Raw genomic sequence first — 25,333 nt, 5'->3', positions numbered from 1 at the left:
GATACAGAAAAATGGCTAACACTCAATCGCTCTGCTCTTCATCGCTAATTAAACAATTTATGAGGGGTCTTTCCGGGCTTATCCTCCAGTAAAGCCCTCACCACCGGAATGGGAGCTCAACACTGTTCTCTCACAGCTGATGAAGCACCCGTTCAAGCCCATCCATAGAGCTGACCTAAAATTCTTGACATGGAAGGTTGCTTTGTTATTAGTGCTAACTTCCGCCAGAAGAGTGGGAGAAATTCAAGCCTTCACTATAAAGGAGCCCTTTTTGCATTTCTCCCAGGACTATGTCACTTTGCGGACAAATCCAACATTCATACCAAAGGTGCCTTCCCAGTTTCATCTAAATGAGCCAGTCAAGCTGAAAGTTTTCTTTCCAAATCCTACAACCCCGGCTGAAAGAACATTGCATTCTTTAGACATCAAAAGATGCTTAAAGTTCTACCTCCAAAGAACCAAAACTTTAAGAAAATCAGATCAACTGTTTGTAGCTTATGGCCAGACTACATTGGGTAAAGCGGTCACTAAAGCCACAATTTCCAGGTGGATAGCCTCCGCCATTCAGTTCTGTCATATCAAGGCTAACCGACCGTTGACAAGGTCTGTTCGATCTCATTCCACAAGAGCTGTAGCAGCGTCTGCAGCTTTGTTTGCAGGAGTGACGCTTGAGAACATTTGCCGTGCTGCGACATGGAAAAATGTCCACACGTTTAAAAGACACTACTGCCTGCAATGAGCAAATCAGGACAATTTCTGGTAGGAAATTGCACAATTTACAATGTTGATTCTAATCATGATTTGTTCATAGATCAATCTTTATACGATTGAAGGTTGTTAACTATGCATTCATGGGGGTGCACTGCAATAAGTCTCCCACCATCCGCAACCGACTTTGCTTGGCTTACTGCTTGCTATTCTGATTCAGGCATGTGAATCTATGAAAGATACCCCAATACTGGATAAGAAAACAAGTTACTTACCTGTAACTTCAGTTATCCAGTATTGGTATCTTTCATAGATTCACGTGCACCCACCCTCCTCCCCGGAGAGTCAGTTCTCTAAATTCGGGATACTTGTTCCCACTTGTGCTACGAAAATCTGAGGAGAGCTGGCTCTGCAGAGAGGGTTCTAGAGGGTGCTGTAAGCTGATTGGTTGGAGCAAAGACTTTTGTCTTTTTAGCATAATGAGGTAGATAGGCTGCTATAATCTAGGCCTAGGGCCTACTACTACAAAGTGCTTTTGCCACTGCTTTTTTATTTACCGTGGGACTCCCGCCTCGGCGACGGGGAATGATTCAGGCATGTGAATCTATGAAAGATACCAATACTGGATAACTGAAGTTACAGGTAAGTTACTTGTTTTCTTCTACATCAATCGTACCAACATTCACCAGGTTGGTGGTCAGCTCTTTGTGGGGTTCGCCAGAGTAAAAAATGTCAAGGCTGTGCAAGTGTACCGTCTCACGTTGTATCGGGCTCTGCATTAAGATCTGCTATGCATTGACAAAAAGGGCAGCCTTGAGAAGGGCTGCGCGCCCATTCCACCAGGGCGAATGCTACTACCACTGTGTTGGCACATGAAGTCCCAATCCTCAACATCTGCAAGGCAGCTATGTTGGCGTCTCTCCATATGTTCATGAATCTTTGTCTGGATAGCCAAGTACTCCGGGAAGGGCTCTATGCCCTCTCAGTCCTGCCGGACTTTCTGGTGTGAGTCCATTCACAGTACACCTCCTATTAGGTACTGCTTTAGCATCTATTCAAAAGGTGAGGAGTCTGTGGCTAGAAGTCTCTATCAGAAGAACACATTACTTACGCCTTTTCTGGTGGAGATTCTATCTAGCCACAAATTCCTCAATGACCTACCCATCCTACCCCATTCTGTGACTGGACTCTACTCATTAATAATATCCCACATCTAGGAATCTGCACACAGGTTTATCACTTTTCTTTTGGGACTACAAGTCTGGAGGCTCTTACAATCTTGAAAGTAACTATTGTCAGCACACAGGAGTGGCTCCTATAAAGTCCCCACATGTTACTTCCATAGCGAAATGGCATCAGTGTGGAGCCGCACAACACCACCTTCAGGCACTGAGGTACTATGGAAAAGTATTTAGATCCAGTCTGATACCTTGAGAATATTTCAAAGGTGAGGAATCTGCAGCTAAATAGAGTCTCTACCCGAAAACAAGTTACTGGAGATAACTAACATGTTAATTTGGCAGAATTTGGTTTCAGATATTTCTCAATCAGGGTACATATAGGGACCATATGCAATCATTTAAGTTCTTTCTTTGTACTATCCTTGTTTTCTGTTAGGTGGTTAAAGAATTTGAGATGCCTTTTCTGCACTTTTCCCTCTCTGACAAAGAATCCCCCCAGTGTGCGAACTGATCACAATACTAGAATGACTAATCAAGGAACCCTTCAAACCCATGCAAATGCTCTTGTGGAAGACTGCCTTTTTATTGTCAATTTCTTGGGATAGTTTGCAAGATAAGTACAGCTTGCCCCAGTTTTGGAACTTTCATAGCATCCCATGCTTTTGTATCATTCCCCGTCGTCGGAATGGGAGTCTCGGTAACCAGAAATAACATAGCAGTAGGTACAAAAGAGAAAGAAAAGGCCTAGGCCTCATTCCCTTTTACAGCATATCCCCCTCTTTTTGTAAAAGAGACCAAACTAATCATCAGCCAATCAGAAGAGCCTCACCCCACAGAACCCTCCTGAAGGAACCTTAGAGCTTCAGATTTTCTACCGCACGTTGTGCTTAGGGAGTCTCAACTCTTTCAAGTGTTTTCTTCAGGATTTCTCTTCAGAATTGTTGGCTGTTCCTTCCAGGATGTCTGATAAGGAGAAGAAGAAGGCCCTTTTCAAGCCATGCTCCACCTGTGGCAAGAAAAGATTGTTTGCTGAGGATATGCATAAAGATTGTATGTATTGCCTCTATCCTGATCATAAGGCTGCGGACTGCAAGATCTGCCACACCTTTTCTACCAAGACCCTCCGGGACCGTGAAGATAGACTTCTTACCTGGCTCCAGAAGTTGAAGTCCAGAAAGGACACAGTTTCCAGTGACAGTGAAAGCCTCATCTACAAGAATGTCAGTCAAAAGGGGTAGGGTTTCCCCTTCTCCTTCTGTGGAGCGTCCATCTAAGGCCTCAAAAAAGACCCCCAGAGAGTCTGAGAGCCAAGGTCCGGTCGAATCTCCTCACCACGGTGAAAAGGAGAGAGAGGGACCATCTACACCTTCTTCTGGGACTATAACTACTCCAGCCTTCAAAAAACCATCTTCTCAGTCTTCTGAGAAGTCTGACAAGAGTTCCAAGTCATCGACGACACAGCTGAAGGCTTCGTCGACGAAGACGTTGAAGCCCAAATCTAAAGTAGTTACGATCGACGTCGACGGTATCGTCGGCATCGACGGGGTCGTTGACGACAGTGACAGCGACGAGGATGTCGACGACGGCATCGAGGACGGCATTGACGACGTCATCGACGGCAGCGACGACGAAGATTTCGTTGACGGCGGTGACGACGACAGTATCGTTGTCGAGTACTTCGACAACTTTGACGACGACTGCAGCAGAAGCGCCTACGGTCTCGTCGACGACGGCATCCACAACGCCCATCTCGTCGTCCGTAGTTCGCTCGTCGACGAGGTCTACTCCGTCGACTACACCGACGACAGCAGCATTGCCAGAAACAACTCCATCGTCGACGGGATATTTCCATGAGACGGATTACAGCTGACATGACATCACTGAGGAGAGTTACCCCCTTACCTCCAGCTCAGCTGTTAGAAGAGGATGTTGACGACTTAGATGAGGACGATCAGGACTCATATGGTTATGCACACAGTCCTTCCCAGCTTCTAGTAAAATGTCAGGAGACGGATTCTGAAGGAGAGTACCTGCAGGAATGTGGGTATCAACATTCTGCTCAGCCACAGGACTATACGAGGCAAGAGATGGTGTCTGTACCATCTTAGCTCTTGCAGGATCTCTACAACATGCTGCAGGATTACAAATCCAGATGTTCACAGCCTGCTGCTATTCCGACTAGGCAAGCCCTGCCGGTCCCTACGCCCCTGCCCTGGTTTCTCCAGAGTTGCCTGCTCAGGTGATATCTCAGCCGCAAACACCGGTTCCACAGGTACCTTCAATACCACTGGACACTCATGATGACTCCTCGGACGGAGTATGTCATCCCAGACCCAGCGTCAACATGTCCGAATGCAGTGGACTCCCCTCCGGTGGATATCGGGGGGTTCCATAAGTTGATGGATAGGGCCTCTAGAAGATTCAAGCTACCAATGCCTTCAGTTGCCACAGAGTGTATTTTATATGACTTTAAAGAGCCTTATAAGAAGGTTACTAGATCTATCCCCATTGTTCAGCATGTTTGGGAGGAAGGCCTTAAGCGATGAAAAACCTAGCGACGGTGGTCCCTGTACTACCGCGCCTCACAAAGAAATACAAGGCCCCTGAGGATGGTCCGGCGTCTTTGACAGGGCACCCAAAACCGGACTCGTGATTTCTCAAGCTGCACAGAGGAAGTCACGCAACCCATCAGCTCCTTTAACAACTCCTCCAGGTAAGGAAGGCAGGAGGTTAGACAACGCTGGGAAGAGATTTTCTTCTATGGCTAGTCTGTTGGTGAGGGCAGCAAATGCCTTGGCGATATTGGGCAGGTACAATCGCCAACTATGGTGTGATATTTCGCCCCATCTAGATCAACTGCCACCGGAGTCAAAGAGTGAAGCAAGGAAAATTTTACAAGAAGGGGAGGCAACGTCATTGGAGATAATTGATTGTGCCATGGACATCGCCACAACTGCCTTTCGATCGCTAGCTGGTGCTGCAGTTCTTCGTCGCCAGGGATGGCTCAGGGCGACTTGGTTCAGACCTAAAATCCAGAATAAAATCTTGGATCTACCTTTTAATGTAGAGGCGTTGTTTGGGAAACATATTGATGACACTCACCAGAATATCAAGAAGGATACCGAGACGGCGAGGTCTCTGGGTACACTACAGTACCGAAAAGCTTCTTTCAGAGGTGCTAGAGGTAAGAGTACCACGTACAGAGGCTCAGGCTCACAGCAATACCGCCAGCCTTATCAACAAAGACAAAGCCAGTCCTCGAATTTCTCTTGATCGAATAATAATCGCCAAGGACGGGATTCGTCCAAGAGGCAATTGCGGCGTTCTGGCCCTTCCTACTGTGCCCACCTCCACAAGATCATCGGTAGGAGGCAGGGTATCTCAGTACCTTCAGAATTGGTCCAAGATAACATCAGACCTTTGGGTGCTAAACATCATTCGAAAGAGCCATACTTTGGAATTTACACAAATCCCACCATCCAAGCCCCCGGCCGCCATCCCATCAAAACATCTGCGTCTCCTGCGGCTCGAAGTTCATCAGATGCTACTGAAAGGTGATATTGAGCTGATCTCCTCCTCTCAAAGAGGGGAAGGGTTCTATTCCAGGTTCTTCCTGGTGAGGAAGACGCTAGAGAAATGGCGCCCCATTTTAGATCTCAAGGAGCTCAACACCTATCTCATTTCCCTATCCTTCCGGATGGTCTCCCTTCAAGGCATACTACGTCTCATCAGTCATGGGGATTTCATGGTCACACTCGATCTCGAAGATGCTTATTTTCACATATCTATTCACCCGGCACACAGAAGGTTTCTACGGTTTACAGTAGCCAAGAGCCACTGTCAATTCAGGGTTTTACCCTTTGGTCTTTGTTCAGCTCTGAGAATCTTTACCAAGGTGCTGGCACCGGTGGCGGCGTATCTACGGAGGAATCACTTTCAAGTCTTTCCTTACCTGGACGACTGGTTTCTGAAGGCTCCGTCCAGGGAGGCTGCGAGGGAAACAGTCAAAGCATGTACAAACCTTTTCAAAAATCTGGGCCTTACTCTCAACAAGGAGAAGTCATCTCTGGTTCGGTCCAGGACTGCACGTTTCCTGGGGGCCATCTTGGACTCAAATCTCAACAAAGCTTTCCCAACCTTAGAAAGACAGGAAAAATTGCAAACTATGGCACTGGCCTTAAGAAAAAGAAGGTGTCTTTCAGTACGCCGTTACAAATCCCTTCTGGGAGTGATCTCCTCATGCATTCCTCTGATTCCTTTCTACAGATTGAGGATGCGTCCTCTTCAGGAGCAGCTCAAAATTCAGTGGAGGCAAATTCACGGTTCGTTCGATGACAAGGTGACCATCACCTCAGCAATGAAAAAGGCTGCCTTGTGGTGGACGATAACCCAAAATGGTGGCTTGGCCCAATGGGAGGGAGGGTAGGCAGGGCCTGAACTAGGGAAAACCAAAAATGTGCCTATGCCTCCAAAAAATGCAATAATGCAAACACTGAATGATTAGAGATAAACCATAAATTTATTAGTTTATCTCGACAAAACTTTTGTCATTGAATCAATACGTAAGTTACAAAATCCACTTATTTTAGGAGCAGACAAAGAGAGAACCATCGACTTCCTTTCTAGCCATATGGAGATCAATCAAACAATGTGTATGTATTTACAGTGAACAATTATAAAGCAAAAACATTGCACTGTAACTTACGTATTGATTCAATGACAAAAGTTTTGTCGATATAAACGAATAAATTTATGGTTTATCTCTAATCATTCAGTGTTTGCATTATTGCATTTTTTGTGGTGGACGAGGCAGGAAAACTTATCCTAAGGTCTATCCTTCATAAGCAATCCGTCTCCTCAGGTTGTGACGACGGATGCGTCATTAGACGGCTGGGGGCAGTACTGCAGGACCTTCATGTCAGTGGACATTAGTCTCCTCAGCACTATCTTCTTCACATTAATCTCCTAGAACTCAGGGCAATCAAGGTGGCTCTCCAAACATTTCTCCCTCGCCTGAGAGGTTCAAAGGTTCTCATATGGACGTACAACACCACGGCCATGCATTACATAAACAAAGAAGGAGGAACCAGGTCTCTCCTGTTGTCTCAGGAAGCTCAGGAAATCTGGGAATGGGCTATGCTTCACAAGATTTCGCTGCAAGCAGAACATCTGCCAGGTATCTTAAACGAACATGCCGACAGACTAAGCAGACTATCCTCAGTCAGTCATGAGTGGGAACTGAACCAAATCGTTCTGGACAAGGTTTTCCGGCAGTGGGGCAAGTCTTTAATAGATCTATTTGCCACTCTGACCAACAAGAAATGCTGGTCTTATGCAAGCAGGCTTCACCATTGAGGATCATTGGGGAATGCGCTTTCGATAGCCTGGCCAGGGACATTTGTTTACGCCTTACCCCCCATTCCAATGATACCGAGACTTATCAGGAAGATCAAGGTGGAGCCATGCAAGATGATCTTGATAGCTCCGCCCTGGCCAAGACAGTTCTGGTTCACGGAACTCCATCTGTTGTCACTGGTCCCTCCTCTTCCCTTGCGAGCCATTCCGGACCTTCTCACGATGTCCGACAGGCAGATTTGGCATCCGGATTCAGCTTCATTCCACCTGACAACATGGCTCCTGAGCAGCGAGAATTCATGAACCTTCCCATCTCAAATGAAGTAAGGCAGGTTCTGTCCCAGGCTAGAGCTCCTTCTACAACTAAAACTTACCGTTTGAAATGGAAAAGATTTTGCATTTGGTGCAGGAAAGAAGGCTTTGATCCTTTCTCTTCTCAACCTCATCAACTTCTGCCTTATCTTTTGTCCTTAGCTAAAACAGGACTGGCGCATTCATCCTTAAAGGTTTATTTAGCGGCACTTTCGAGATACAGACGTTCAGCATCTGGAACCTCTCTCTGGTCTTCAAGAATAATTAAGCAATTTCTCAAGGGATTGTTTCGAATTTATCCCCCGGTGAGGCCTCCGCCTCCTACTTGGCAACTGAACTTGGTTCTCACGCAACTCATGAAGAACCCTTTTGAACCTATACATCGGACGGATATGAAATTCCTTTCATGGAAATTGGCTCTCCTTCTTGCCTTCACTTCTGCAAGACGCATTGGGGAGCTACAGGCTCTCACGATTCAGGAGCCGTTCCTCCAATTCAAGAGAAATACCGTAATCTTACAAACTAATCCAAGGTTCATACCTAAGGTACCTTCGGACTTTCACCTGAATGAGCCAGTAATTCTTAAATCTTTCTTTCCTCACCCTTCCACACCAGCAGAGAGGTCACTTCCTTCTCTGGACGTGCAAAGGTGCTTGAAATTTTATTTGGGTCGCACCTAGGAATTTTGTAATTCCTCCCAACTTTTCATTGCTTTTGGTGGTCCTCGCAAGGGCCTCCCTCTTTCAAAACAAAGTTTTGCGAGATGGATCTCCAGTGCCATTCTCTATTGCCACTCAACAGCGGGTAAGCCGTTGACCGGCAGAATTAGAGCACATTCCACAAGATCTGTAGCTTCTTCGTCAGCTCTCTTCGCAGGAGTACACATCACAGACATTTGCAGGGCTGCAACATGGAGCAGCCTGCACATCTTTATGAAGCATTGCTGCTTAGAATCCTTGACGCAAGAGGACACAGCGGTGGACCAGGCAGTCCTGAGGAACCTCTTCCACTGATTGGTGAGCTTTCCATTCTATCCCTCCTTCCTTTTCTGCACATTTTGTATCTTTGGAATACTGATGGTTCATGCAATGTATGTTTATGCCACAAAATGTGCTGCATTGCTTACTGCTTGCTACTCTGATACAAAAGCATGGGAATCTAGGAAAGTTCCAATACTGGAGCAAGAAAACAAGTTACTTACTTGTAACTGTGGTTCCCCAGTATTGTTAACTTTCATAGATTCCCATTCTCCCACCCTCCTCCCCAAGGAAAGCTCAGCCTCCAGCAGATATGGTTACTGTTACACAACGGCTGTGAAAATCTGAGGCTCTGAGGTTCCTTCAGGAGGGTTCTATGGGGTGAGGCTCTTCTGATTGGCTGATGATTAGTTTGGTCTCTTTTACAAAAAGAGGCGGATATGCTACAAAAGGGAATGAGGCCTAGGCCTTTCTTTCTCTTTTGTACCTACTGCTATGTTATTTTTGGTTACCGAGACTCCCATTCCGACGACGGGGAAGTATACAAAAGCATGGGAATCTATGAAAGTTACCAATACTGGGGAACCACAGTTACAGGTAAGTAACTTGTTTTCTTTTTTACATTAAGCCTCCATATATAAAACTTGATAAGAGGAAAGTTACTGTTACTATCACACCAAGATATATATACCAAAGGTACCACCCTTGTTTTGCCTTAATAAGAAGATCCACTAACCAGCAATTTTCTGAAGTCACAATAGTTGTTGAAAAATCTCTTTATTCTTTAGACCTTGAGATACATAAAGGTCAACATCAATAGACCAATTGTCTATTGCAAATGGGAACTCTCTTTGGATTTCCTCATGTATCTCCATGCCAAAGCTGGTGTTCTCTGATGCATTTGGCAAGAGGCTTTACTGCATAGGGACCCATTTGACAAGAGGCATTGTTGCATGACTGCACTGTTTGCTGGAGTGCTCTTCCTGGACTTCTGTTTCAGCTGGCGGCTGGACAACTTGGTCTTCAACCCACACCATCATCAAGCACTACTGTCTGGATGTCTAGTCAATAGCTGAAACAGAAGTGGGACAGACAGTGCTGCCCAACCTTTTCCATTTCACCTATGTCGTCCTTAAGGTAAGAATGTGAATATATGATATATCCAGTGGTGGGAAGAAAACGTTGCTTACCTGTAACTACTATTCTTCAGTATTGCTATCTTTCATACTCAAGTGCAGTCTACATCCTCCCTGTTCAGGAAACTACCAAAATCTTTGATTCAAGAGATGTAAATCTGACAGGTGGAGACTCAGTGGAGGGTAGGCACCTGGGCCCCTCCACCTAATTGGGTGGATTTCAGGTCGTAAAATGAGGTGGATGGGATACTTATAGTCTATAAAGGTTATTTTAACATGTACTACCATGCGTCCTGGCCTGATATCCGGGGAAAATGTAAGTATATGAAACTATGAAAGATACCAATGCTGAAAAACATTAGAAGTTACAGGTAAGTAACTTTATCATAACTCAGTCACCTCTCAGTTTGATCAAGCAGCAACCTGTATTCTTTTCACAATACTGTTTCCTTGCCGGTCTATGTTTCAATGACAAGAGATAAATATGTTTAGCCAATATGCAGCATCAGACACTCATTTCTCTCTAACTGCATCTTGCTGTCTCTTATTTCTTTTTGCACAGAGCAAAAGAGCTGGCTTGTGATAACTTTTTAGGTAGTCTCTTCCCTACCAACTATTGATACAGAGCTATTGCTTTGTCTTCAGCTTTAGTGTTTTGGCCAGAGTGTCTCTTCCTCCGTGCCTCTCACTCTTCATGACTACCTTTTTAAATCTCCTTAGGAAGCACCTCTCTGCCTGCTTGTCTCTTATCGCTCTCAGTTCTGTCTAAAGATTTCATCTGTCTTTAATTCCTCTCCTTGTTAATAGGACATGTTTCTGATGGCAGCTATGGGCCCACCCGGAGGAGGCAGAACCACCATCTCTGGACGCCTTCAGAGCAGTTTCAACCTCATCAACATGACCTTCCCCACGGTAAGCAAAGCTTTTGGGATAGTTTTTTCCAGTTTCCCATAGAAATATCCGCATGGTCCTTGACTGATATCTGGAGTGTGGTTTGAAAGGTCTGAGACCAAGGTGTAGTTGATTTATACACCCTTACACAATAGACAGAACAAGCTTGAAGGAGCCCAGATCCACAGGCAAGGTCTTCCTTTGTCTAAATGTAACTTATATAGCTGGTTATTTCTGAATTTTCAGGCTAGGAGGGTCTTCTTTTTTCCTTTAGTGGTCCCTCATCACACAAGGCCAATCAATGTCTGAACCTTCCATCATTAATTCCTTATTACCTCCAACTTGCCTGAATAATTTTACTCTGGGTATTTTGTGGATGGTACCCAAGAAGAGAACTGACATTAGATAATTTCTGAATCCTTGTGACCAGACTAATGTCTGTAATTTTAATCCTTTCATATGTTGACTCTGGTGTTGATTCTGGAGGCTAGGCACTTGGTAGGGTTGTGAGATCATAATGTCTTCAGGATGTTTATATTCATATTCACATTAGGAAAGAGCATAGTCATTACCTGTCTCACAACTAACCTTTGATGCTTTCACAGGTTATTAGGCACTTTGTAGCAAGGTCAGGGGCTGATATCTCACGCATCCCAATAGGTTTACTGAAAATTACTTTGATGGATACTTCTAATCACAGGTTCCTCGCCATGTGAATAATCCCCAAGCATCAGACTGGATCTAGTAATTTTCTGAGTAGTTCTGTGTGCTACTGTGTGACATCATGTGGCTCTGCGCTGACCTAATCCCTTTCAGGGAGTGACAAGCAGGGCCACATATAAGTGCCACCATGGCACACTGAAATCAGTTCCTTTCTTTCCACTCCCTCAGACATGGATCCAGAGTTTCTCCCTTGTCTTTAACCAGGCTTTCCATCAAAATGCATCCAGTATGCAAAGGAAATGGATTCAATCCGTGCAGAGACTGTTGCAAAAATGTCTGTGACAGACCCATACAAAGTCTATTTGTGGTGCCTTGGGTTGGACAACATCTGCAAGGCCTGTACCTACTGGGCCCAGATTAACCTGAAAGCCATATGGAAGCATGAAGCCAAACTCAATATCGCTCAAGAAGACTCAGTGCAGTGACCAGTCAAAGTCAAAAGGAAGACCCTGTTCCCACAGTCCTTCCTGTGGTAGGTCGTCGTCATGGTCAAAGACTTTGGGTAAGTCGAAGAAGAAACATAAGAAATTCAAGAAGGAAACAACCCCTCCCACCACTCTTGGACTCCAGTGAGGGTGCAATGGCATCAACATGCCTTCCAGTCTCACTTTCTGTCTCTGATTAGGAGTTTGATAGCAATGCATCCTGTGCTCCCAAGTCTGTCTGCAACATTGGAACAAGTAGAAGTCTTCGGAGAGGTTACACAGCAGATTTTTGATATGTTTCTGGCTCCTTCTGGCGCACCTTTGGACCCCAAGGAACCACAAGGGCCTCAAGTTGAGCGAGTTTGCCCTCAGCAGTGTTTGTGCCCCTAAGACCCACTTCAAATTTAGCACCGACTCCAGTGCCCGCTTTGACTCCTGCACAGTCCCTTGCGCTTGTCCCTCATGCATCAATGTTGTATTTGTAATACGCACTGAACTGGACACCACTGATTACCTAGAATTTGCCGTGGGCACCAGTGTGGCTGTCAGTCGTCATGAGGTCCACAGGCTGCTTGGGAAAAGGTCAGGCATTTTTAATGTTTATGCCATTTAAAGAATCTCACTTTTTCAGGGATAAAGCAGATTCAGCATGGAACTTTCTATGGAGAGCAGAGCCACATCACATTACCTGGGCCTTTCTACTACTACGAGGCAATTGCACCAGTTTGGTCAGAATATAGGTTTTCACTTCCAACGCAAGACCCCACCTCCTGCACACCTGGATTTTCAGCCTTTTTGTGTTTGATGCCGCATTTAGGAAAGGGCCTCTTATGGACATGGTGTGATCTGATAGACATCTAGGAGCGGATTCCCTAACTTTTTCCTTCTCTCCAGATGTCAGACTAGATGAAGACATTTTTCTGCAGTACATCTGCGCATCGGGGAAGACCTCTGAGCTGTATAAGTCCACTCTGGGGGGCGGATGTCAGTTTCTTCTTTTCCATGCTGTAACACGGATCTGGAGAAGTGTATCTCTGGAAGTTTTTTTGGCCTGCTATGACGATTTTTTTGTTTGAAACAGTGTGCTAGCTCTCTATTCCTTCTGGGTTTAAATCCTTTGGATCTTGTGCTCGACAGATATCGAGTACGGATCCTCATTTCATATACATGTGGTGCTTGGGCGAGCACCACCACAACGAAGAGTTTGACACCTGTCAATTGTTGAAACCAAAATCTTAGCTGGAGTGCCGAATGAAGCTCCTGATGGCTCGGTTGCAGAGGACTTTGAGTTCTCCTGTACATTGGTCGACAACGGAGACGCTCCAGAGGCCGTTCTCTTGGGCGTTGCTCTACTTCCAGTAAACGGCAGAAGCAGTCCAGGTTCCTGTTCTCATCCCATGTTTAGCGTCATCGTAAGCGATTGAAGTTGCTGCCTTCTGCAGCTTCTTCGACTCACGACGTGGTTGCAAGCAACTCCTCACAACCTTGTGCTGAGGACTCCGTGCAAGAGTTGCTCCTGTGCTTCCCCGCCTTTCCTGGAGTGACTTGGGCCAAGATGAAAGAGTATTATGATGCTCTTCATATCATAGTTGGGTCTTCTCCTTCCCCTGGACCACCTCCGGGCCCCAAGGAGCTGATGGGTGCAATGACTGCATCCTCCCCGATGGGTTCCTCCTTGGTTGCAGTTAGGCCCTTGGACACAGTGACACAGTTTCACAGCCCTTCACAGCCCTTCAGGGCTCACACATGTCGCACCAACTGACTCCGAAGCGATGTCAGTTGTTCCTCCAAACCAGAGTCGATGCACAACTAAGCAAAGAGTCTTGATGCATAGACATACCCTCAACTCATTTTGTTTTTGCCGCCATCGATGCCCTTCCACGTTCTTATCCCGAAGTTGATCGACACTGACACTGCACCTTATTGACGTCATTTACGGAGCCGATGATTCATGGTTCTGTGGGGGCTTCACACAAACAGTTTGTGGAAGGAAATAAAGACATGGTTCTTTTTGTGCATCCAGTGCCTACAGATCCTCCTATGATGGATAGCTGTATTTCTAAGTTAGGCAAAGCAAGTAGATTAAAATCATCCCTGGCTTCTGGCCTTGCCTCGGAAGCCCATTCTTCCTTGTTAAAAAGGGTGGCTGATGTACTACATTGGACACTGCCTTCCGTGGAGAAATTTACAGACCCCCCTCATTGCAGTTCTTAATCTGGGACAGTCCAGGAGTGAGCCATTGTTACCTTTTGTAAGGCATTATATGATATTTTTCTGGGGACATGGGCTAGACATTATACTGGTGCGCCTGTGGGCTGTACTATTGCCCACAAGCACCTCCCTGCCCCCGATAATTCTGCTTATCTTCTTGATCAACCGACACACAACAGTTTTGTGGTTCAGGTCACAACAGCTTCCCACAATGCGGATAATCTTCCTCCTCCCCCGATTGACAAAGATTCCCAAAAGCAAGACTCTTGTGGAAAACGAATGTTCTCTTCCACCAGTGCAGCGTTACGTTCTATTAAAACAACTTACGTCCTTGGACTTTTTTTCATTACTTATGGGATTCACTGTGGCAGTTATTGCCTTTGTTCCCAGAGGCTATTAGGAACAAACTAAGTCAGTTGATTTCGGATGGGCAACAAGCGGCTAGGTTATTCATTGTGTGTGGAATGGATACCACTGATTCGATTGGTTGAGCCATGGTGTCTTCAGTGGTGTTAAGCTTGTGAGATTAGCTTTGTTCTACAAGAGTTGCAGAGGCAGTCCAGTCAGCTTTGATTGACCTGCCATTTGATGGTTGCATTTATTTGGTGCCCAAACAGATGCCACTTTGAGTAGGTTTAGGGATAGTCAGGGTGGCTCAGACCATTAGCCCGGTTCCCTTCTTTCAACTTTTGCTTTATTTTAGGGGAGATATTCCTGTGCAGCCGGCTCCTCCTCCACTACACTATGGTATGCTTTTTGCAATGGAATGTCACCAGATGTGGTGTTTCTGCCTTTGCAGACCTTATTTCTCATGGTATTTTTTGCTGGCGATGACAGTTTTTTGTAGGTCTTGTCTGCGAAAAGCGCGCAAATGCGCGCTCTCGCTGCGTGAACTATAGTCGTCGGCTCAGCCGACAACGAGTGGAGACAAGAGCTGGCCACGCGCAGCATTTTGAAATGGGATTAGGTCGCGCGCGTGAGCTTCTGCCGTAGACAGCATGGCAGAAAGAATCGGATCACGACGCGTGCCTCGTGAACAGTTTACATGACTGACTTAGGAATACTTTAGGTTTCGGTTTTAGTCAACGTGCGTGGGAAGGGCAGCGGGCAGCAGGGGGAGTCTGCAGAGGGGCGTGCGGCGCCGATCAACAGGCAGGCTTTGAAAATAGCTCGCTGTGAGAGGTACACTGTGATTTCACCGGAATAAAAAGGTTGAAAAGCACATCTGACTGAGAGCGGGGCTTTGGGTCTGCCTACATGTTAGGTATATTGAGTGCTGCATTTAATTGGGCTGATTTGTGTTCTAGCGACTGTCCGACTTCTCCAAACTTTTACCGTGCAGCCTGCGGCGGGTGGACAGGGGGAGGGGGTTTGACGAATAGGACGAGGCGGTGTCTTGCGGGACAGTGGCGCACGGCGGAATGGGGCAACAATAATAGCAGGAGACGGGATTGAGGTACTGGGTTTTCTCAGAACCAATACTATTACAATAACCCAGCGGTGTCAGCGACACCCAACGACCCCGGATTCCCCTGTCTTGGCAAACAGAGACACGGGATACTTCTTGATGACGTCAAAGACCAAAGTTTATTAGTTGCAACCAGGGACAGAGGTCTACGAAGTACACACGGGTAGTTCGACAGAGACTGCACCAACTCAATGAACGAAACTCGGTCTATTAAGCCGAAAATTACGCCTCTGGCAACATCACAATTTACATTCGGTGCATATAAAACTAACCAATGAACAAGTAGCATTTCAAAAAGTAGCGAATCACGACAGTCAAAGTTAATCCCACTTTCCGTTGTCCAGCCCACCAAAACGATCGCACATATGCTAAGTTTCCTGTTCAATCAGGCCGGACAAACCCACCATAAAACCTTCAACTCAGATCGATGAACATGTCGTAAAGGAAAGGCAGAAACAGATGGAAAGGAGATAGAGGAGTGGGAACGGTGTGCCATAAAGTCAGGGCACATCCTGCTCTTTGATCTTTATCAGGCCAGCTGCTGAACAAGGAACTGGCTCAGCGGGATTCGCCCCAGGCGAGGAGTCAGTTCGGCCAGGTCAACCAGAAGTCAACTAAGGCGTACGTGTCAAGGACTCGTTCAGCCACAATCATAGGGCCTATGTTAGGGCAACCATACAAGATGGCTGCCACATACAAAATGGAACCCGAGGGTTCAAACTAAACCCTCAAATGTAGAGTGTTCTCCTATATCGATTCATACGAAAACACTCAGACACGTTACACTCGCCATTTGCGGTCTGTTGACACCAAAATCGTCCATTTCCGACGATCTTTATAAATCGGGTTTCGGAATTATCGAACCCAATTCGGGACCACGGAACCACAGGATGAGGCAGAGCACACAGAGGGTAGGTGCGAAGGCTGGGATAGGTGTGTACTTTTGGTGGCGCGGCGGGAGAAGGATTAGTTCTTCCAGATAAGTTTGGCTCCGTCAGCGTAAGAATCATATCAGCATTGGTAAACGCAAAAGGGGGCGTGGCTTGTTTCCTTTGAGGCCGTACATGTTTTTTTCCTACCCATCAAGAGATTTGGATCTATGGTTTCTTTCTCGTGTGAAAATGATAACCTGTGTTACCTGCTTGGGTCTTTGTTGGTACAGGACCTGACCTATTAGTTCATTTTAAGTGGCGCCTTAAACTCATTAAAAGGGGAGGGCTTCTGGCATGAGAATTTTATCGTGGCAGGGGATTTTAATTGTCACATGTGCCCAAATCATTTACACCCCATTCACCTAACACACATCCTTGCCCGATTTTGGAGGATTTGCACTTGGAGCATACCAGAGCATACCATAGAAGGGGAGGAGATAAATACTTCCGGCATACGCACAATTTGGGTTTTACTTTAGACAAGCTGACAAACCGGTCATATCCACAAATTCCCCTGACATATAAAGGAAGGATTTCCGACACAATCATTGATTTCATCATTGTCTCTGCTTGTATGGGTTGGCCTCCTGTCTCCTTCAATATCTTCCATAGTCCCTACCGTGACCATAACCCTCTGACCCTACTTATGGAGGGGGTAGGGAACCACTCGGAGGGCCCTCAAATGCCCCGGGGTAGGCATTTACTCTGGTTGCAAATAAATGATAAGGCTTTTAATCATAGTCTTTTCGCAGACTCCCAGCAGGAGATACTTACCTGCTTGAACCCTATTTCTCCTGGCGAAGAGGTTTTATGTTCTTTTGCCTTCATCGCTCAGTCAGTTTCTGTTCTGTTATCTATCCCTGCGATTAGGCATCACCCAGATCACCGCTCAAGGTTTGATTCCAATTGCTCCTGGGCCCTTAGGCATCTGAAGCAGTTGCCTCGCGACAGGGAATGGGTAGCAAATTGCCGTTGAAACTGTAAAGGAGCCCTGAATAAACTGAGTCACCAATTATAGAAACAGGCATGGGCTGATCTAACCAAAGCTGGCAAAATGAGGGGCAGATTATTAATAGTCCATGTTTATCAGAGACATCAAGACCTGTCTTATGTCACCACATCACGCGTAACAGTGGGTCACCCATTTTGATAGTGCATGTAATTTGGGCTTTCTTGAAGGGTCTGAAATGGAAATTGCTCTCAGCCTGGCCGACAAATCAGTAACTTTCTCGTTGGAGGAAGTCCACAGGAGCACTGTCTTTGTCCCGTAACAAGGCGCCAGGCTCTGATGGGACCCCCCCAGATTTTTTCTGGGACAATATTGAAGTTTGGGCCCGGGTTTTGACACTTCTGTTAAATTCTGCAGTAAAGAAAGGGATGCTGCACTCCTGGTCAAATGCTACCGTTATACCAATTTATAAACAAGCATTTACAATACAATAGGTCTTGCTCTTGCGAGAGTTTCAGCTATTGGCATTGTAAATGACAATGCATTTTATTTAAATGTTTGTTTTAAAGCATTAATAAAAGGCATTGTCATTTACAATTACAATAGCTTAAACTCTCGCAATTTATTGATTTTTTTTTTACCTCGCAAGTGTAAGCTATTGGCATTGTAAATGACAAAGCCTTTTATTTATGTTTTAAAAAACAAAACATAAATAAAAGGCATTGTTTTTTTCAATTCCAATAGGTCAAACTCGCGTACATGTGAGACCTATTGCATTGCACATGCTTGTTTCATGTGGCATGAAGAGAAACTGAGGGTCTGAATATGTATTTACTTAGAGATCACGTGGGTGCTGAGAATTATGTGCTTTACCTGATAAGAGTAACAGTGACAAAACTCTTACAATAAAGTGAAAGAAGCAAGAAAGAGATAAAAAGCTTGTAGGGGAGTGCAGTTTGCGCCTGGCGAGTGAGAGAGCGCTGGAGCAAGAAAGAGCCAGAGCCAACGAGAGAGGGCCGGAGGAAATTGGGGAGGAATACGAGAATAGGGGAGGAATAGGATGAACTGGGAGGGTGAAGGAGGAAGGAGGCAGAAGTAAAACATGGAGTGAGAATGGGGAGACGAGGAGGAGGGGGCAGAGGTAAAACATGGTGAGAATGGGGAGACGAGGAAGAGGTGGGCAAAGGGGAAGTGATGGAATGGAGAGGAGTTTGCATTAGGAAGGTACAATTAGGAAGTAGGGGGAGAGGGAATGTAAGTACACAGGTATAGAGACATAGGAGTTACTTTACATCAGACCCGTAGAGTTACTCATCCAGCTAAAACAACATTTTGTGAGGCATAAAGAGAAACTGAGAGTCTAAATATGTATTTATTTAGAGAGCACATAGGCGCTGAGAGGTATAGAGGTGCTTTACATGGTAAGAGTTACTAGTGACAAAACTCTTCCAATAAACTGGAAGAAGCACGCAAGAGATGAGAAGCTTGCAGGGGAGTGCAGCTAGGGCCTGGCGATTGAGAGAGCGTTGGATCAAGAAAGAGCAATCAATTGAGGGTCGGAGTAAGGGAGAGAGGACCGGAGCAAAGAGGGCCGGAGTAAGCGAGAGAGGTACGGAGAAATCGAGAGAGAGTCTGAGAAACCGGTAGAGGCCCGGTGCAAGCGAGACCGGGTCGGAGACAGCGAGAAAGGCCCGGAGCAAGCAAGAGAGGGTCGGAGAAACAGAGAGAGAGGCCCGGAGGAAACGAAGGAAGGAGTAAGAGTGATCAGGGCATAGAGGCCAGTTGGGCAAGGGTGGGGAGGACAAGGGAAGGCAGAAGTAATTAGGGGCACAATAGGACGAACTGGGAGAAAAAAGGAGGGAGGGGTGAAGACTGGAAGAAGAGATGAAGGCAGTGGAACTAGGAAAGGAAAACAATGAAAAAAAAGAGGAAAGACATAGAAGTACAATGTGGAGGGAGGGGGCAGAGTTAAAATGTGGAGAGAGACGGGAGGCGAGGAGGAAGGGGGTAGAGGGAAAATGTGGAGAAAGACGGGAGGCCAAGGTAAAACGTGGAGTGAGACGGGAGGCGAGGAGGAGGGGTGCTTCATGCCGCACACAGGAGTTTTGCAGATGCTGCGGTGCACGTTCGGAAGCAGCCAACAGCGAAAACACAGAAGGAGGGTTACCGGCTGCAAGAAACACGATGGTGGTAGGCACATGAAGCGGGTGCCGCGGTGATTAAAACAAAATATGGGAAGCATCTGATTTTTTAAATCCCCACGGACCATGTAGCAGGCGCCATGGCGACAAACAAAAAAATGCCCAAGTGGTCCTTAAAGGCGGACAAAGCCCTACAGCGCAATATAACTGTAGTTGGTCGGTGCTGCTTCCGATAAAAACAGAATTGATGCATCGGACCAGCAACCAATAGGGAGGCTGGAAATCACAATGAAGACAATTGCAAGCAAGAGGGCAAGCAGCAGGCGGGATTACCCTCGCTATATAGATAACTAGATGTCTCTTAGAGACCGCACATGCGCGCTGCCTAGGCGATACCTAAAAAGGGGATAAGGACAACCCGCAATTGTACCGCCCTATTTCCCTTATTGATGCTGTAGTTAAGGTGCTGGGCCAAGTCCTTTTACCCAGACTCTCTTCATGGGCGCATGCCAATCAAATAATATCTGAGGTCCAGTTTGGCTTTCGCCCTGGGCATGTCAACTATTGAGCAATGACTTAATCTCTATTTATTAATAAATAAATACACAGTTGCTCAACCGGGAGCGTTGTTCTTAGCTGTTATGGACCTTACATACCTCCTTTGATTGGGTTAATCGGAAGAAGTTGTGGGACTTATAGACCTCTCTAGCAGGCCAATCTCAACATTGTATCCATATTAATGAACCTTCATGCCCATACTACTGCGGCAGTAAGATTTCATCGGGGGTGGGTCTTACCGAACATTTTAAATGCACTAGGGAGGTTTGCCAAAGCTGCATCTTAGTTCATTTTTTATTCACCATTTACATCAATGGTTTAGAAGCTGCCCTCCGTGGAGAAGTGTGGCTCACTGGTTAGAGCAGGCAAACCCTGAAGCAGAGGTCAGACCCGGGACCAGGGTTCAATTCCCGACACGTCAGGGTCTTGAGCTCAAATGTCCATGGACTTGATAATTTTCGCTTCGGTGCCTGACCTAATCATGGGTTCACACTCTGGGCATTAAGCTTGCTTAATCTCCACAACGCCCCCCCCCGCGGCGGGATGCCTGGCTTTCACCTTGGGGATGCCCTGTAGGGGCTATCTCACAGGGAAAAGCCAGGACGGGTTCCCAAGGCAAGCGCGGAGATACCCCTTCGGGGGTCGATTCAGGCGCTATATAAGAAATATAATAATAATAATAATTACAGTGTGATTGCCCCAAAGTCGGCAGGAAATCTTTGCCAGTGCTACTATATGCTGACGATGCAGTGCTTAGGGCTTGCACAGCACTGTGCCTGTAGGTTTTAATTGATGGGTTTGTTGACTTGATTGATCATCAACTTTACAAAGTTGTACGTTTTGGAAATTGGACTCTGGGATCTCCGGTCTAAAACCTTCAAAGCGGGCTCTCACACTTTGGCGAAGGTCCTAGGCTTCCCCTATCTTGGAATTCTATACGACAAAAAAGTAAACTGGAAAACAATATTGGAGGGCAAGCTGAGGGATCTGATCAAATCTATAGGGGCCATTGCCAGCTACGCCCATAGACAGGATCTTGGGTACCAGAGGTTGTTTTAAAATTGTATCCGTCTATAAGCACCTCAAAGGTGTTATATGGTTGTGAAGTGTGGGGGTATGCTTTAGCACACAAGCTACAGGTGGCCCAAAACAAGTTTTTTGTCGGATTCTGAGGGTCCCTCAAAGTACTCCCCGCCTAAGCAGTACATGAAGAGCTTGGCGTTAATTTCTTAGCTGACCAGGTGGCAGTTAAGCCTCTGTTGTGCTGGGTAAAATTATGGTCTAGGGAGAATCAGGATCTAAATTGCCTGATTATTTCAGATTACCTGTCATTAGAGCATGCCTTCAAAATTCCTTGGTTACGGTATGTAAAGGAGTCCTTTTTTGCTCTAGGTAGGCCAGATATTTTTCTTTAATGTGACTCAGTAATGCCTCAGGACTTTAACATTGTAAATCAGGGGTCCCCAAACCGGTCCTGGAGGGCCGGATCCATGCCAGATTTTTAAAATAACTACATGTATCTCAATGGGGATATCCCAAAAAATCTGGCATGGATCCGGCCCTCCAGGACCGGTTTGGAGACCCCTGTTGTAAATGGTCTGGATTTCAAATATACCTCTGCCCACCACGACAGCACCAAGCTCTGGAAACCAACAATGAGGGTGCATGCCTTTTTAAAGACAGTTCAGGGCAGGGAAAACTACCTCTCTACCCTTACAAGGGCAACTGCCAGGTTTTTAATCACTCATTTTAGGTTCAACCTGCTTCACCATCTTTTGGTATCTCCATCTGGTCTTCACAGGACATGTTAAATTTTGTCCTTTTATGTAAATATTTTACCCTCCCAAGAAGGCAGTTTATACACCCCCTTTTAAGGAGCCTGAAGTTTAGGCAAGCCAGAGTGATGCCTATGAATGTACAGCTGTTGCCTAATGAACTCGTCCTTTGTGCAGTGACAAGTTTCTTGCGGGACCCCTATAGATCAAGACTATCTAGACCCGATTGACTATTGAATGGCTATCTGTGTTCTTGCACTGTTTTTTTCTCACTTCTTTTTTTAATCACCCGTGACCAAGAGTTGCGTTTTATCCTAATTTTTAAACAGGATGTAATGTGTGCTTTATCTGAACTCTTAATTCGATTTGTAATGATGATTTTCCTATTGCATGATTGTATCTTATATGGTTGCGATTGCTTCCGAATAAAGTTTATTATTATTAGTTCATTGGAACTTCTGTTTCTTGTATGACGGTTTTCTTTAGATAACATCTTGCCTTATTTCAGTAGGTTGTATCCCTTAGATGTGATAGTACACAGCTTTTAGTTCCCTCCTTTTGGAGTGTTCTTTCCTCCACTTGTTACGGGGGTGCATTCTTCACTTGTGTAGATTGCGACTTATTTATTTTTGTTACCTTCCAGTGTATGGCATCAAGGTATTATCCTTTCTGCGGGTTTAGCATGCTACTCCAGTAGGTTAAGGGGTGACTCAATCTATGTGGATTTCTTGTTGTCTCTTACACCTAAATTGTTTGTGTCTTCATTTTGATGGTTTAAAGGGTTAGGTTGGAGACTGCTGTCAATTGGCGTTTTATTAGGGGGCAGGTTTTCCCTTCCTTCTTGGAGTGATCCTTATCTGATTTACTTACGGCTAAAGCCATTCAAGTCTAATGTCAGTTGAAGGAAGAACTCTTTTCGGCCCCTTCCTTCCGTGTTCTGGTATTATGTCCTATTGTGGAGCTCCACCTCCTTTCTATTTGGAAGTGCGTATTTCTATCATGTACATGCAGGTTTTCTGGTTGTACATTTTGGATATAATTCCACTCTCTGCAAGGGTACAGATTATGTAACAATATTTTCTTCTTCACTGGTCCTTATATGCATGGGGCCCGTATATTGATATACATATTTATTGGGCAATGAATATGCAGATCTGCATAGATGTTTTGCATTTATATGGATAATATTTATGGCAGGGGTATATCGGTATAATCATTACCTTTCTGTTGGGAGACAGTTGGTATTGGATTTTTGATCAAAAAACACAATAACCTAGTCCAAGAGGCAATAGTTTTTATATAAATCTGTGGGTATATATGGATATGTCAAGGGATCATTCCAATCACACCTCTGAATCCAGCAATAGGTGTCAGACTCCAGATACTTGCCAAAGAATAAAAGTAGCCAATCTCTGATACGTCTAACATTAGACAACACAGGACAAACATTCAATAGAGAGACGACATCTGAAAAAAATGTGTGAGTAGCTAGAAGACACCTCACGGGCGCACCACCAATGGGGCCCCTGGTTGGTACTCACCAGGGTGGCCCTGTTCTCATCATCGGTGTCAACTAGCTTACCGTAAACGTGTCCGACTCCCAAAAGTAAAAGACAGTGAATGGTGCAGTGTACACAAACTTATATGTGACAAGGACTAACAACGTTCAACATATAACACAACAAATACTGAGCACACAAGAATAGGAACCTTTTTATTTGTATTCTCTTGTCTGCCAACAGTAAACACATATATAAAAAACAAGGAGAGAAGCGAATACTACCTATCGATTCGCTTTCAACTCGCTGCCGACATGTTTCATTGCCATGGTAAAGATTCAGGCAATTTCTTCAGGGCAAAATGTTTATGAAAAGCCACTGCCAGCAAAGTACTGTGTTTAGGGTGCTGTAAATCAAAAAAAGGAACATGTATGAGGGACTACCTGTGATTGCACTATGTACTGTGTACTGTTACTATACGCCCACACTGCAGGAATGTAAATTACCTGGCTTACAGCTTCGACTTTCATACCGTTATGGCTACGTTTTTTAGAAAAGTCAGGGACCCACTCCCAGTCGGTAAGTGTGGTCTATCCTCCCATAAAAGTTTATCTATTGAAGGAAAAAAGACAGCCCAATGGGGGCGGACATTAGAGGTAGCACTTCTAGTCTCACCGGGTGTTCTATTTCCAAATGGTTCGTTCACAGCGCGGCGATTACCAGTGGAGAATGCTTGACCGGCGTCTTCTCGGCACCGGATCACCGAGTGTATGGGGTGTGTTGTATTTATTTTCGGTCTAAGGTTCTAATTGGACCGTGGCGTCACATGGTACGCGTGTCACTCGGCTTAGTACGGAACGTAAATCGGATTGGTCCCTGGTTTCGCAGGCCGTGGTATCTCATTTCTGATTGGACCCTAGCCTCAAAAGGTTGGCGCGTCAGTGTATTGCGGGGATTCCCTTCTAAATGTAAACACATACGCGCTATTGTTATATGCGGCAATGATTAACAATTAACCCCAGCAGTATATTTACAACGGGCGCATCGAGCACGTTGAAAAGGTGCTCTATGTGGTTTTCAAAGGAGCATCTCGTACTTCACTTTTTAGTTTTGTCATATAGGGTTCGATATTTACATAACAAATAATATAGACGCCCTTAAAGTGAGATATACTATGTTAATTATGTTCGAAAGGTCGCAGAGACTTAACAAAAGCATATGTGCAATTAATGGAGGAAGGTAGCCGCTCACCTTAGTGAAAAGAGCCTTATATTTATCACATTCATACCATGGTAGTGGGAGACTATGCCAGATCTTTAAACAGTCTATGAGGGGAGGTTTTGTTTATAACAGCTCAACCCCATTAATGAGGGAGGCCTGAAAAAGGAACAGCTCAATATGTTTAAAGTACAGTGTATTTTCATACTGTCCGGTTGTCAGACCTTAGAGTACTGAGCCAAGGAACAACTATATCTGTATTCCAGAGGTGCTATATATGTATTTCAGCGAAGCTTGTTCCATTCCAACAATTCATTTAACCCCTGTTGTTCACTCCGCTCTTGATATATCCAACGTGCCTCTTTTGTCAACAGACGTCTTTCCATGGTTTGGGTCTCGCCTACCACTCTTTCCAGCACCACCCAGGTGAATGAATGCTTATTACGATGGCAATGCTGCACCAATTTAGTGGTCAATTTTCCTTGTTGTATGGTGCTTAGATGTTCCTGTATGCGGAGCTTGATCTTGCGCGTTGTTAGTCCGATGTATTCAAGCCCACATTCACAGCTCAATCTGTACACAACATTTGCAGTGTTACAGTTGCTGAAATGGTTTAATGACCATACCTTCCCAGATTTTAGTATGACTGTGGTGCTTTTTTTCGTGAGATGGCAAACCGAGCAATTCCCACAAGGGTAGTGACCATTTGGTACAGTGGTTTTTTCAGTTGCTGTTTTCTCTATCATTCTTGTGTGGACCAGTTTGTCCTTGAGGTTTTGGGCCCTACGGAACGCAAACCGAGGTGGTGGCATTTCATGCTCTTGTGTGGACAGAATATGCCAGTGTTTTCTAATGGCTTGCCGGACTTTAGAGG

At 45.4% G+C, this 25,333-nt stretch overlaps 1 protein-coding gene across 1 annotated transcript in view; it reads left to right on the top strand.

Annotated features, from left to right (window-relative positions):
* The window catches only part of DNAH2 (dynein axonemal heavy chain 2), a 2,538,822-nt gene that overhangs the window by 1,696,909 nt on the left and 816,580 nt on the right, over window positions 1–25,333 (top strand). The window contains exon 51 of the mRNA XM_086946066.1: window positions 10,477–10,581. Within this exon, the coding sequence (XP_086802192.1) occupies window positions 10,477–10,581 (105 nt within the window). The remainder of the gene's footprint in view (window positions 1–10,476; window positions 10,582–25,333) is intronic.

The sequence above is a fragment of the Lissotriton vulgaris genome, chromosome 12 (assembly GCF_964263255.1).
Source record: "Lissotriton vulgaris chromosome 12, aLisVul1.2, whole genome shotgun sequence".
In the NCBI taxonomy this organism is placed as follows: domain Eukaryota; kingdom Metazoa; phylum Chordata; class Amphibia; order Caudata; family Salamandridae; genus Lissotriton; species Lissotriton vulgaris.
The sequence above is the reverse complement of the archived record's forward strand: the minus strand, read 5'-3'. Positions and strand labels throughout refer to the sequence as shown.